This window comes from Podarcis filfolensis (genome assembly GCF_964270895.1).
Source record: "Podarcis filfolensis genome assembly, chromosome: 13".
Lineage (NCBI taxonomy): Eukaryota > Metazoa > Chordata > Lepidosauria > Squamata > Lacertidae > Podarcis > Podarcis filfolensis.
In genome coordinates this window covers 10137693-10152963 of record NC_139615.1, presented here as the reverse complement: position 1 = coordinate 10152963, position 15271 = coordinate 10137693, and the positions used below count along the sequence as shown (strand labels likewise).

General features: G+C 47.5%; 1 protein-coding gene across 5 annotated transcripts in view; it reads right to left on the bottom strand.

Annotated features, from left to right (window-relative positions):
- The window catches only part of CHD8 (chromodomain helicase DNA binding protein 8), a 65657-nt gene that overhangs the window by 47639 nt on the left and 2747 nt on the right, over nt 1-15271 (bottom strand). For all 5 annotated transcript variants that reach the window (XM_083581346.1, XM_083581350.1, XM_083581347.1 and 2 more), the window contains one exon: nt 11-909. In XM_083581346.1, coding sequence (XP_083437472.1) covers nt 11-772 — 762 coding nt within the window. In that variant the 5' untranslated portion in view covers nt 773-909. The remainder of the gene's footprint in view (nt 1-10; nt 910-15271) is intronic.

Below are 15271 nucleotides of genomic sequence, written 5' to 3'. Positions count from 1 at the left end.
GCTTGCTCACCTGTGCTGGAGTAGAGGTCAGAGTGACGGCAGGCTTGAGGGGCGTGGCTCCAGTGCTGCCCCCTGGCTGGCTCTTAATGGGCTGGAGCACCAGCTGCTTGACGGGCCGGCCAGGCTGCACCAGGCGGTGGAGTGTGGCTGGGGCCCCCGCTCCAGGGGACACTTTGGTGGCCAGCACCGCATTGCCCGAGACGATGGAGACCCCCGGCCGCAGTGGGGTGCCTGTCAGCACCTTGGCGAATGTCACTTTGCCCCCGTTGGCGGCCCCGATGGGCTGGGCTTGGATCTGGGCCACGTGGGCCCCCGTCACTGAGCTACCTGCCGGCGCCTTCAAGATGACAATCTTCGGGGCGGCAGGTGGGGCCGCCGTGACAGTGGCGCCTTGCTGCCCTCCGGCAGATGAAGACGGCACTGCAACTGTCGTGGTGGTGGCAGAGGAGACGCCCATGAAGGGGTTGCCCTGGCTGAGGACTTCCTGGTCCTGAGGGGCCTGCAGGAGCCCCGGCTGATCCTGCTGCGGCAGTTCAGGCACAGCCTCGGGCTGCGCGTCCGAGAGGGGCAGGGCCTGCGGCTGGGGAGGCTCCAGCTGTGCAGGGGCTGGCTGCTCTTTGGCGCCCCCTGCCAGGGAGTCCAAGGCACCGCCTGGCAGCCCCAGGGCCTCCTCAATGGGGTCTGGGGCCCCCTGGCTGAAGCTCTCATCCGTCAATGAGTCCAGGCCGAAGAGGTTGGGGTCATCGAAGAGGTCCATTATGGGGTCAGCCATGGCAGAAGAGAGAGGTTCGGCTGCTGGCTGAGGGAGGGGGCTGTCCGGAGGGGCCCCTCCCCAACTGCAGCGGTCCAAGGGTCACAATCAGGTGGGGTTGAGCCTCATGAAGCAAGAAGAAGGCGGTCTAGAGCTGGCTGGAAAGGAGGAAAGTGTAGGGCTTTAAGTAAGAAGCAACACAGCAGATTTCAATATCCTAGAATGCCCAAAGGCCACTAACAAAATACAGCTTTTTACACCTGTTCCAGTCCCAGAACCTCTCTGCTTTGTTCTCTCTCCCCGCCCCACCACACATTAAACACACAACAGCTCTATCAGATTACATTTCAGTAGCACCCATCAGTAGAAGCACACACCTCTCTATGCCCCCCAAGCCCGCCAATCGCTCTTCCCATCTCCTCTTCCAAGTTCGAAAATTCCTAGGAACTGGAAGTATCTGGTTAATTCATTTAGAAAGGAGCAAAAAACCAGGAAAATCCAACTCTTAAAACCACCAGGCATGCATAGAGAGGGGATAAGCCAAGCGTTTGCATGGGCCACATCTGAGCACTGCCCTCCTTAGGAATATCCTGTGGAACAAACAATGACCTTCTAGAATCCCAGGGCTCAAATGGTCCCCAGCTTTACATGCAGAAGGTCCCATGTTCAATTTCTGCTTTCTCCCAGTAGGAAGGCCCCTGTTTGAAGCCCCAGAAAGCCACTGCCAGTTCGTGGACACAATACTGGGCTAGAAGTGGGAACAGACGAGCCTGTTGGATCAGGCCAACAGCCCGTCTAGCCCAGCATCCTGTTCTCACAGTGACCAAGCAGATACGCCAATGGGAAGCCTGGAAGCAGGACCTGAGTTCAAGAGCACAACATCACTCTCCCCTCCTGTGGTTTCCAGCAACTGGTCTTCAGAACATTGCTGCCTCTAACTAGGGAGGCAGAACATAGCTAGCAGTTGGAATAAGGTAGCTTCCTATGTTCCCATTTACTTGAAACTCATTTTTAATAAGATATGCAGATGATTTAACGAACACGGGAGAGTGACCGTTTCCAATTCAAATAACAGACCCCCAGAAGGCGGCTACAGACTTTCAATCATCTGAGGTGCAACTCAACGGCTTCTCCTGTCTATCAACAGGCACCATCTTCAAGGCATTCCATTACCACCCACTCATTTTTGCTAGAGCATATCTGGGCTCTTTATTTGGGAAAGATTGAGGCATCAAGCGGCAGCACTGAGAGCATGTGTAAATGAGCCAACAGCTCAAATTAAGCATATTGGGTGCAATGCCAGCCCTACTGAAGTTAATAGATATGACTAACTTAAATTCATTCATTTCATTGGGTCTCCTCCGAGTCGGACTTAGTTGGGCGACAAGCCTGAAACATTTTAAATGGTGGAGAACCTGCGTAAGGATCTAAGCCGGGGTCCCCAAACTAAGGGGACTCATTTATCCGGCCTCCGGCAACCCCCGCCGCCCACTCTTACCGGTGCTGCGCGGCTGCCCACTTCTGGGTCGGAGGAGCACTGGAAATAGCTTGTGCGCATGTGCAAATATTCTTTGCGCATGCACAAGCGTTATTTCCGGTGCACATCCGGGGAGGGGGGAGGCCCATTGCACATGAGCACAAGCTATTTCCGGTGCTCCTCTGACCCGGAAGTGTGCCAGAAATAGAGCGTGCGCACGCATATGGAACACGCTCCCCCACCCTCCACGCGATCGGCACTGGAGACACCGGCCCGAGGTTCAGTAAGTTTGCTGACCCCTGATCTAAGCCATGGGCAAGGGACCTGTGGCCCCCCAGGCGTTGCTGAACTCAAACTGCCATCAGTCCCAGCCAACCTGGTCAACAGTGAGGAGCAATGGGAGCTGCATCTACAGGACCACAGGTTTCCCAGCGCTGATCTAACTAGAGAAACTAACAACCCATTGCTGAGAACAGTGCAGGAAATTCTTCAGAAAGAATTACAGAGTACCATAGGAAGTGCTTACACAAAAAGGACTCAAGAGCTTTGCTCTTAAGCCCACTTCTGGCAGTGACTCCCTAGAGCAGGGTTGAGGAACCTGTGGCCCACCAGGTGATGCTGGGCTATGACTCCTTGGACACTGGTCCATAGAAGTTGGGAGTCCCAAGAACATCTGGAGGACCACAGGACCCTGGTTTAGCCCACAGAAGTAGCAGCTGAGTCCATATCATTAGTCTGGAGATACCAGATTGACCCATGCATCTTCTTGCATTCAAATGATGTGCTCCACCATAGAGCTATGGCCTCCAGTTTCCTAGAGTGGATGGGGGGGGGGGTGTCACTTACTCAGTTTATGCAGTGGCTTCTCATTTGGGATCACCAAACCCAGAAAGGCTTGGAAATCTACAGCAAGCATCGTCATTTAGCAGTCACCTGAAGGCTTTCAGGGCTACACGTCAACACAATGCCCTCCAAACAGAGCCATGTTCATAATGGGATTCCTGCCTAATTGGCACTGAGAATATGCGACACACGATTTTTCAAAAATAATAACGAATCACCCAATGCAGAACAGAAATAAAGAATTCATTTCAAGCATCCAAGCGCAACGAAGGGCAGAGAAGAATTTTGGAATAATGTCTTCCAGGATAGAAAGCGCTGCCTAGAGTGCCCTTAGGGGAAAAGGTGTAGCTCATTGGTGCAGCAGGTCCAATCTGCAGCCTCCTCAGGTAAGCCTGGGAAAACACTCCTCTTTGAAATACTGCAGAGCTGCCAGTCAGTGGAAACAGCGCTGAGATAGAGGAACCAATTTTTTGACTCAATATAAAGCAATTTCCTGTTGTTGTTGTTGTTATATCAAATAATTAAATAATTTTATCAGCTGTCCTTGTCCTTTGTAAAAACCAAAGCACACTCTTCTGTAAGTGTTCTCCCAGAATAACAAAGTGAAGCATGGAAAAATCGCTAGCAGGTCTAGGAACTAAAGGTCTCACAGTCTCCCAACAGCCCATTATATCTTTTCATGTGCAGAGAATTCTTTTGCACGGGAAGGCAATGAAAAAATGCACGCTCTGCCCCCCATGTGCCCTCTTCCACCACATCCATCTGCAAAATTAGCACTGCTACAGGTGCCACTCGTTCTGCAGTTGTAAGAAATTGATCTTTTCGTGTGGCAGCACCTGAACTTTGGAACTCCCCACCTGTGGACATCAGGCAAGATGCCTTTGCTGAACTCTTTTTGGCACCCATTGAAAAACATTTTCATTTATGCAAACCTATCTGGATGTGTGAATGTCAAAGGGTTCTGATCTTTTTCTAGGTTACCGACAATGTTAATTGGTTTTAAACTTTCAGTGGTGGTTTTAATATTTCTTGCAAAAAGCTTTAGAGGTTTTACTGCAATCAAGTGGTATATAAATGTTGTTAAATAAATGTACAGTGGTACCTCTTGTTGTGAACGCCTCTGGTTGCGCACGCTCCAGGTTACCAGGTCCGCTAACCCAGAAGTAGCTGATCCTGGCTGCGAACTTTGCCCCAGGATGCAAATGGAAATCACACACCAGAAGCGTACGCGCAGAGGGAGACACCATTAGTGAAAGCGCACCTCATGTTATGAGTGATTTCCGGTTATAAATGGACCTCCAGACCCGATTCCATTCATAACCAGAGGTACCACTGTATGTTCTAAAGTGCAAAGACCAGCAATTCCCCCACCCCCAAAACCATGCTTATGTTATTTCTGACATATGAATGGGTCCTAGGAGAAAAGATTGTGTGAGGAAGGACAATTAACAGGTTCTTCTCTTAAAATCATTATTAATAGTTAGCAACAATGCACTCTCTACCCCGAACAGTTAGTGGAGGAGAAATTTGCCTCTCCAGGGATGTCTATACCTCTTGCCAAAGTAACCACACCCCCTCCAGGGAAATGAGAACAGGACCTTGAGTCAGCTTTGCACCAGCCTCCTTATGGAGAGAATGTGTTCCTGTTCTTAGAACAAGTGTGGATGAGCCTGACGACAGCTGCAGAAACATAGCTACTTCCAGGGAAATATTATCTACAGATTTTCCCTTACAAGGATTGCCAAAAAGCACCATCTATTCTAAAAATCCCTAAGCCAGATGCAAAAAAAATGCAACATTAAGGTATATTCCAAACTGTCCTGTGATACTTGGATGAAGGGCGGTATAGAAATTAATTAAACAAACACAATACAACTTTTTTTTAAAAAAAAAAAGCCCAAATAAGAGTTTCATTAAAACAGGATTATAGAAATAAAAATTTAGCAACAACAGGGCCCCATCTTATGGGCCTGGCAAAATGAGATGCCTCTTTAAAAATTGCTTCTGAAGCAACTGGTGGATGATGGTCCGCTAGTGGCACAATTTCTGGTGAGGAGGAGGATGCAAAAATAAAGCAAAGAAGTTGTGGTTGCTTCTGTGCATAGCAGGCTATTCCAGGGTTAAACTCAAAGCCAAAATGTGTTTCTGCATATCTGATCTTTAACCAGTAGGGTTGGGTTTTGTTTTATTTTTAATTAGCCAGAATGCATTGGACAGGTGCTTGTTAGATTCTCTGCAATTTTGGAATCTTTTCACCTTACTCCTTAATTCCAAGGACACAAGAGTTGCTTGTCCTGGAAAATCCAGACAGAGACCACATCACCTATGGGTGCCCTTCAACACAGGTGGGTGCCATAGTGCCCTCCAGAGGTGGGAAAACCTCCATGAACCCTGAGAATCAGCCATGCCCGCTGAGGCTGATGGGAGCCTGGAGACTGACCACCTTTGGAGAGACACAGTTTGAGATCCTGCTCTAAAAGATAGGAATGTCAATTGACCAGTCGGCTAAGGTGTATCTTCTGCCTTTCAACCGACCAATGAGCTGATTTAATTTAATTTGCATATTATCAAAAAACCAAAGAAGCGGTCTTGTAAGGGGGTGGGGAGAAAGGCAAGAAGGAAATCTGAGGATGCACAACACCTGAAAGTTAGCAAGTCATTGTCGGGAGGAAGTACTCTTTTCTGTGTTCCCTTGTTCATGCCCTAGGTCAGGTGTAGCTAAACTCTGGCCCTCTAGATGCTGACAGACTCCAACTCCCATCAGAATCAGGGTGAAGGGAGTTCTAGTCCAGCAGCAACCACCCCTGACCCTTCCAGTCAAGACACCCGGACCAAAAACAGCCTCAAGAGAAAAAACAAAACGGAACAAGTGGGTCTTTTAACTTGAAACTATGAATTTCCACTCCCCCTGCTTTCCTTGGCTGTTTTACGGATTTAAACAGCCCCCACTAAAACAACATCCATCCCCTTTCCCCCCTGCACACCCTTTTTCTTGGAGGGGAGCATCCTTGTACCCCACTTCCTATCCTCCTCACACCCCTCTAGTTATTTCAAGGGCTTTCTCCCATCACTTCGCATCTGCCAACAAACCCAATTTTGGACCCCTGCACACCTCTGAACTGAATCCCCTGGCCTCTCAACACTTCCTTCTCTCCCCCCTGCCTTGCTAGCCTCACACCAGGGCCCCTTCTTCTCCCTCCAGCCCACCTGGCGGTTGTTTCTCCTCCATCCATTTGCACCCACCTGCCCCAACATCCTCCCTCCACCCAGCCTGGGCTTATCCATCCTCCCCCCAAAGCCTTGCCCTCCGCCTGTCTGCACACCTCTGCCTTCCCAGCCCCCTAACGCACCCCATTCTCTGCACGCTGCAACCCGGCATGCCTCCCCCCACCCTCTTCCATCCCCACGGAACTCCCTACATAGCCTCCATGCCTAAACCCAAATCCACCCCCAGCCGTGAACCCCGGCACCTCTTGAACCCACCATTTTTCTGCAGCCCCGGCGTTCCTTCCGCCCGGCAGCCAAGCCACCCCTCCCCTTACAAGCTCCACATCGTGCCCCCCCTCTTTACCTCCTCATCCGAGTGCCAGCTCCCTCCTTCCTTCGCCTCCTTCCACCTTAACCCCCAAACCTGCAAGCCCCAGTCTTCCCCAACCCCCCACCCCGCCTCCCTGCTGTCTCCAGTTTCGTTGCCCGTCCCTAAGCCACCCCACCCCGCTTACCTCCTGCTACCCACAATCCGCCTCCCCTCCCCCCCCCTCCTCGCTGGAAGCTGCCTTTCCCCCTCCACCCCAAGGTCTCCCCATCTGATCCCCGGATCCTACCCAGCCCCAGAGCAGCGGCAACAGCTCCTCCTCCAAACCTCCGGCATCTCCTTCCTTCCTTCCGTGTGCAGGGAGGGAGGGGGAGCCAGGCCCAGCCGCTCTCTCTTCCCACTCCCCCCTTCAGCTCCCCCCCCCTTTCAGCTAGCCAGACATAGAGTGCCAGCCAGCCTCTTTCCTCTGCTTCACTGCAGAGAGAAAGAGGGGCTGCCCCCCTCCCCTGTCACTGCTCATTTGCATCCCTGCATCTCATGTGTGGCTGTGGAGGGGCAGAAATACATCCCATCAGCTCAGCGGAGCATTTTGATATAATGCACAAACGAATGGCACAAAAAACGACACCTCGCCCCCCCCCCCAATTTCTATGTGCATGCATATACACTCAAACACCTATCATAGGCCTGTGCATACATATATAGGTGCATTTATCCTGGCTGCTTCCTCTCCCACCCCAAACCGCTGGGGTATCCATTTTTGAAGGTGGGGAGCCCCACCACACCAGTACTTACGTGCACTGTGATTATTCAGCGGCACACTTTAAAATAAAATAATAATAATAATAATAATAATAATAATAATAATAATAATAATAATAAAATTCTCCATCCACTTGGGTGCATTGCATGTATTATGTGTACTGTTTCAAGGGCTCAAAAAGTAATTAAAATAATTTTAACCGGTCACTTGTATGAGCGGCTGATTGATCTCTCAAATTTTGCTTATCAGTAAAGGCAACCATTCTGAAGCAAGAAACTTACTTTTTTTAAAAAAAACCAAGTCTACAACCGAAAGTCTACAACCAGCGATGCATACAAGCTAGAGACATCACCTAAGAAGAAGCATTCCTTCCTCCCTGTCGGAAAAGAGACAATAACTCTATCCGCAGTTTCATTAAGCGCTTTTATTAAAAACACTGCCCTCCGTAACTTTTCTCCATTTAATTGAGGACTCTCTTGGCCAATTCAACTGAAAGATGAAAAACTACCACCCGTATCAGTCATACAAATTAAAAACTACTCCTTCAAAACCCCCAAACAACAGTGTTCATACACATGTATGGATGCCAAACACTTTGCCCCACAACAGAGGGGGAAGGATCCTACTGGGGCATTTGCCACAAGAGGAGCCCTCCCCTTCCTGTTTCGCCTTTGGATATATTGTTTGTTCAAGTACATGCATTTCCCCCCTCCTAAATATATTGTAACATTAACACCAGCATTTTTAAATATTTTTTTAAGGCGGCTTGGATTTGGCTCACAAGAGGGAGATGTGATGATATAGGGCTGGGGAGATGAGGACATTTATTGCTCCCCTGCTACATAAATTCACATGACTTGCTCAATTCAGACCACCCTCCTTGCCAAAGAAACACACACAGTGCAAACGTCTGGGTGCCTCAAATCACTGACCAGGTCCAGAATCTATGTCACAGAGTTCTGCAAGCCAATCCCCTCCCCTAGATAGATAGATGTAGAAAAAAAATCAGCCCCAAATAGGTAGTCTCCCTTATATCTACAGTTCACATGGACGAGCAAGTTCTGTTCACGGATAAGTTAACCAAACAGCACATTTCCAGCAAGCACGGAAGCTTCCTGCACAATGGGAGTTTCGCAACGCACACCATGCAAAGCCTTTCCAAACCAGGAGGATATATCCTATCTGCAAACACCCACCAAAGAGTCCCTCTTCAGAGAGAGAGAACCTTCAAACTATGTTCTCAGTGCATTGAAGCAACAACCTAGGCATCCCAAATGCAGTGGCAGCTTGGAACGATTTCTGATCACATTTAGTTTCACATCCCCTGGTTTCCAAGCACAGTTCAATTGCCAAAGCCCTAAAACAGGAATGGGGAACCTGTGGCCCTGCAGGTGTTGCTAGACTACAACTCCCATCATCCTTGAGCGTTGGCGATGCTGACTTGGGCTACTAGGAATTAAAGAGTCTAGACCATGACTTTAAAGCAATCTCATACCACTTCAACAGTCAGGGCTTCTCCTGGGAACTACAGTTAAGGGTGCTGGGAATTGTAGCTCAGTGTATGGCGAACTACAGTTTCTTCTGACTGTTAAAGTGGTATAAGTGTTTTAAATGTACAATGTAGATGTCACTCTAATTCTTGCCAGCCCCAATCAGCATACTCAATGGTCAGGGATGATGAGACTAAACTAAGGACTACGTCTCTTAATGTCACATGCTGGCATCACAAGCAGGTCTTTGGCCTGATCCAGGACACCTCGCCTTCTTATGTTCTTATGGTTTTTATTACTGGGTGGTTCTTGCTGCTTGGTAAGCTGCTGTAAGGAGAACATTTTTTAATGGTGAAAAGCAGCATGTAAATGGCGAACGACACACACAAGTTTTAGTTACGCCTTAACAACCTGGAAACATCCCAGGTAACTCAAGGTTGAATTTGGCAGTTACAAGACAGCTGGAAGTTACGTTCAAGCTTTGCTTTAACCACTCTGTGGTTGATACCATGAGGCTTACGGCCCAGGAAAATGCTGGATTTCCATTTCAAGTTCAGAGCAGCAATAATAAGGAGTCAGGGAGTCCCATATTTCAAGCAGCACCTCAGCAACAAACTTATCCGACAGCTTTCAGCTGTTTTCTTAGCCTAGCAACTTTTGCAAGGTGCAAACACAAGTGGCCTACCTTGCAGGGATATTGTCAGGATTACAGTTATAGTAGCGACAAAATGCTCTGAACGATCTAATGGTGTTCTATATTGGGGTGGCTAATCTGTGGCCCACCAGATATCCTTGGGCCCCAACCTACCCAACTTTGGGAAGGTGGTGCAAGGGCTCAGGCAACATCCCAGATCCTTCCCGCCTTGAAGGAGGTGCAAGGTCTCCCGCAGGGTCCTAGAGCCCTTAATTCTTCTTCCCAAAGTCCTGTAAGAGCTTGCCTGGCTGTGGAAAGGAGGACTCTAGGACCCTGCCACAGCCCTCACGCCTCCTTCCCCGGCTGGGAATGCTACCAGAGCCCTAGTACCACCTTCCCTAAGCCTTACCAGATACAATACATGCATGCATGGGTGTTAATAAATAAATAGACATTTACTTATTTCCTCCCCCTGCTCAAAGCTGCAATCTAGTAAGTTAAATAAGCGTAAGATGCGAACTATCCGTAGTATTTTTGATGCCTGTTCACACCGGGGTTTTTTTTTTGTTAGGTAAGCTCACCCAGACGTGTAAATTTTATCATGCACATTTGTTTTCAAAATCTGCTGATTTTTATCTATATTTGTAATTTTATTCTGCCTATTTTAAGCAAGCATTTTATAACGCGAGCAGGATTTGAAATATGAGCACCGGCATCAATTATTAAGATAAACAGGTTAAAATGGGTGTATTGGATGTTATACATGAAATCTGCAGCATTTAAGGGTAAATATGGAAAGCACGGCAGGGATGGAAAGTCAACGGATAATGGTCTACATCAAAATCTGTAAAGTTTTATTTATTTATTTTTGGTGGGAAAATAAATTGAAAATATAAATAAACAAACAAGCATTTTATAACGCTTTGTGTAAACCGCTTATGAGGGTTTTTTTAATTAAGTGGTACACAAATCTTACTAAATAAATATGTTTGGAGCCACCCCCCTGCTTGTTGGCGTGCATACCACCCCCTCAAAATAAAAAAAGAAAGATGGGTAGATCACTGCCAGTTGTTTTATGCTGGGAGTACATTGCAGCCTCTAAGGAGTTGGACGTGGCTGCACTAGAGGAAGACATCTAGAAAGATACCTGTGGGATAAATTCACTTTTAGTCACAGAGTCGCATAAGTCAAAGGAACTGAGAAAGGCATGTGTTCGTGTTTTCTCCCTCACTACCTGGACACGTTCTGGTTAAATCTGTGATGAAAATGTAACTTGTGAACAGCGATAATATGCATTACCAGCGCCACCAGGTAAGACTGTCTAAAGTTAAAGCACTTTAAAATGCACCTCTGACTGGGGAGAAAGTGGCTTATTCTGGCATGAGACTGCATATAGAGTTGTTAATTAGTTTTCCCCCACTTAAATCAATGAACTTAAAAGGTGCCTAGTGTCAACTGGATTAGGCCCGTTCCCCTTAAGGAGAGACAGAGAGCTGTCTGCCTTGTGACAGACTAAAACACAACTTGTCTTCTGGAATCTGGCCTACTAGCCACAATAGCCATTAAAACGTCAATGTTTCAAAAGCTCTGATCACCAGATGCTGAGGATTAGCAGGAGGGGATGGATATTCCCATCATGCCCTGCTCCTGAACCTCCCGGAGGCATCTGACTGGCCACCGCCAGCAGACACTGAGCAGCCTTGATAGTCCAGCGGTTTGAACTCACTTGGTGATTAGCCAAATCCAGTTCAAAGCTCAGCTTCCTTTGACACTTGGCTATCACCAGGTCACGGGACACGAATCCTTCAGAATGTGGCCTGAAACCATCGAAACTTCATTGAAGCAGGATAGAAGATGCAGATTAATTCTAGATTCCGACGGGTCCAGTGCTTGCATGCAGACCAGGAACATGCAGGACGTGAACCATTTCCTAATCCATTTTCGTCAACTTTCCAAGTCAACTCTGTGCAGTGGGATAAAGAGAGCAGGCAACAGAAGTGAGGGGAGTGGGTGTGTTTCATTCCATCTTAATCTCAAAGAGAGAGGGGGGGAGGAATTGGATGACCTTGAAAACAATCCTTGGGTTACAAGGCATGCCTGCTGAGCAGAGGATGCAAAGTAGGATTCTAATCCCGTGTGAAATTCTGTAAAACCAGGCGTGGTAGTTATGCCAGGCTACAATCCCACACAGGAAGTGTATCACTTCTCTAAGAGGAAGGGAAATGGCTCTGAAGTCGGATCGCAGCTCAGAATGCAACACACAGATGCCCCTCATTCACTTTCTTCTCCGTTTTAAAAACTTCAGCTTATTCCTTTCATTCCTACCACCAGCAAACATTGACGCAAGTCGCCTCCCCCCACCTCAATTTGCTCTATATTGCTACATCAGCATCTTTGCCCCTGAATCTAAAGAGGAAGACTGGGACTGGCCTCATTTCTTTCCCCTGCTTTGGAGAAGAAAAGGGGACAAACAATGAAAGACATCAACAGCTCTACTCACACACGTATGCAAGAACAAAACCCCACTTTAAAAATTACTCTAGCATTTTGAAGGCAGTTGTGTTCCCCATTCTCTCTCCACCAACATTTTAAATCGCTGCTTCCCATTTTAGGCTATTTAGCAAAGACTGATGCCGCTAATATTAGTATTAAGGGGCTGCCGTGAGCCAGCATATTTCCTTCAAGCAGCCATTATATGAGACCCACCCCCACAAGCTACCTATTTGCAGAAGGCTCCCGGGGGGGGGGGGGACTTGTCAGTTTACCAAATGTGCAGAAAACTTAAGTCCCACTAGGATGGGCCAGAGATTTTGCCATGCACCCACAATTTCTTGTCAGAAATTACTGTTGGCATTAACTTTGTTTTGGCAAAATCCTTGATATGTGCAGAAGTTCATGGACTTTTAAGCGATATTCCTGCGGTGCAAGGATGAACAGATGGACAATGAAAGTGGATCCCGTGAGTCCTTGTAGTTGCCAAGAGACTTTCACTTACACAAGGCTAGGAAAATAAAGCACCCATCATCCACTATTTACTGCCCTTTCGATGCTTAACCATGTGTCTTACAAATGCAAAGCTTGTTTGGCTATCTATTTGGACATATAATGCTTGTGTTAATGTATATTTAAGTCAAGAAAAAGTATATATGTGTTGGTGGGTGGGTTACTTTATATCTGAAGGCCAATTCTGCAGATTTCCTGCCAGCAGTGTGACACAAAATGACACCAACTTTACCCATGTAAAATACTTTATTCTAAGTATGTTGATGACAATGTGATGGAGTTTACTGCACTGCGCTCCCAAGAACTACCTTGCTGACGGATCACTGTGAAGAGAGACAGAAAGCTAGCTAAGCCACCCTCCTGCAAAACTACATGCTACCTATCAGGGAACAGCACAAAATAGCTCATCGGTGACCCTGTCTACAATTAGTACAGGAGCAAACCCCCGCACAAGTTCTTCACAGGAATGACAGAACAGTAATGACAAATCACAGTTCTACACAGTAATGATCCCACTTTGCATTTATGCAAACTGACACTAGGTAGACCAGGCAAGTGGCTTATTTGCAAGCCCATATTAACACAGCCCGCTTTCCTTCCAGCAAACCAAGAAAGCAAGATGCTCCTGCTGAGTTAGGGGTGGACCACCTATTCCAGCCCCCTGCCCCCAAGGCAGGAGCAACTTTGTCACATGCCAGTCACCTTGTTCAACACTTATTTATTGCATCTATATCCTGCCCTTTCTCCCAAAGGAGCGGCAATGCAGCGAACACGTCACAATGGAAATACGACAAATGAACCCCTTCCATCTGCACTGCCCAGTCACTTTACCTCTCCAAGCAGACAAATAGTGACCATATTGCAGAGATTAAACATCCTTCTCCCTCTTGCCTTGCACTCTCCTTCTGGACAGTTGGTCTGGACTGGGCGCAAGAGAAGAGGACAAGCAAAAAGAGCAGTGGCCACAACAGCAAGGAGGTGGTGTGCCCAGCTAGAACATTTCATCCAAATAATAACAATAATAATAATGTAATTATTATTTATACTCCACCCATCTGGCTGGGTTGCCCTAGCCACTCTGGGAGACTTCCAACACATATAAAAACATAATAAAACACTAAACATTAAGAACTTCCTAATACAGGGCTGTCTTCAGGTGTCTTCTACAAGTCATATAGTTATTTATTTCCTTGACAGATGATGCGAGGGCATTTCACAGGATGGGTGCCATTGCTCAGAAGGCCCTCTGCCTGGTTCTCTGTAAGTTCACTTCTCACAGTGAGGGAACTGCACCAGAAAACCCTTGGAGCTGGACCTTAGGGTCTGGGCTGAACAATGTGGGTGGAGATGCTCCTTCAGTTATACCGGCCCAAGGCTTTTAGGGCTTTATAGGTCAGCACCAACACTTTGAATTGTGCTTGGAAACATACTGGGAGGTCCACCAAACATGAAGCCAGTCTTGGATGGAACTTGCCATCCCCAAACCAGGACTGGGGAACCATTGGACCGCCAGATGCTGGTCCAAATCCCTCGTCATCCCTGACCATTGGGCTGTACTGGCTGGGACTGATCTGAGCTGTAGTCTAGCAACATCTAGAGAGGACTAGGTTCCCACCCCTGGTTTAAGGTCATGGGAGCTCAAAAGAGCACATCTTTGTGGGAGACATATTAGGATAGTCCTCACTCAAAGCCTGATGAATCCTGGTTGGTGTTTGTGGAGGCTTTGGGGATTTCCTGCTGGCCTTTTTGAAGTTGCAGTCAGCTTTTGTAGTGGGTAAATGTCCCAGGAACTTGATGCCCTTGCTTGCCTACAAAAGCCCAGCTGGCTCCCCAGTTTGCCAAACAGCTGTGGGAAATAAATTATCAGGGACTATTAGGGCACGTGGAGAAGACCAAATGACAACTCTGATCAATGATGGGCTAAAGCTCGCCTCCTCTCCCCTTACGAACCAAACCAGACCCTGTGTTCCTCATCTGAGCTCCTTCTCAGTGAGCCTTCTCGGAGGAAAATCTGGATGGTGGAAACACAAGACCAGGCCATTTCAGCGGTGGCTCCCCACTTAAGGAATGCTCTGGCCAGGGTGGCATGCTAGGCACCATCACTAGCTACTTCTAGGCACCAGGGGGAAACTTCTTTTTTTTTAAAGCCAAGCTTTTGGTCTTTAACTTTTTGACACTGTAGCCTCTTTCAGTGGGCGGGATTTGTTATGACTGCTTTTTATGTATCTCAAGATTTTTAACTTTTAGTTTATTTTTAACTTTATATTATTTGAATTTTTGCTTTCCATTATATCGCAATTAGCTTTGAACTTAAATTAAGGTGTTTTTTTAAAAAAAAGACTAATGAGTCCAATAAATAAGGAGGTTGGGAGCAACATGTGGCCCTCAATATGTTGTCAGACTAAAATTCCCATTAGCATGGCCAGTGGAATCAGGGAAGATGGGAGTTGCAGCCTTGCAACATTGGGAAGGGGCACAGGTTGCCCATCCCTGCCCTATACCACCCATGGCAGATACCTGCCCAATTGTTGCAACATTCTCTGGCTTCTCCGTTACGTTGAAGCCAATGCCGTCCACAGACCAACCCATCTCAAAGAGCAGAAGCACCATTACCAGTCCTTGGCTACAGAGAGAAAGTGAGGTTTTCAAAACATTAAATGCTGAAAATATTCAGCTCAAAAGCTGGCTGAGGGAGAAAATGTGTATAGTAGGATGCCCAGGATTGACTGACCTCTGGTGGGTCTCTAGGACTGCCTATAAAAAAATGATTCTCCC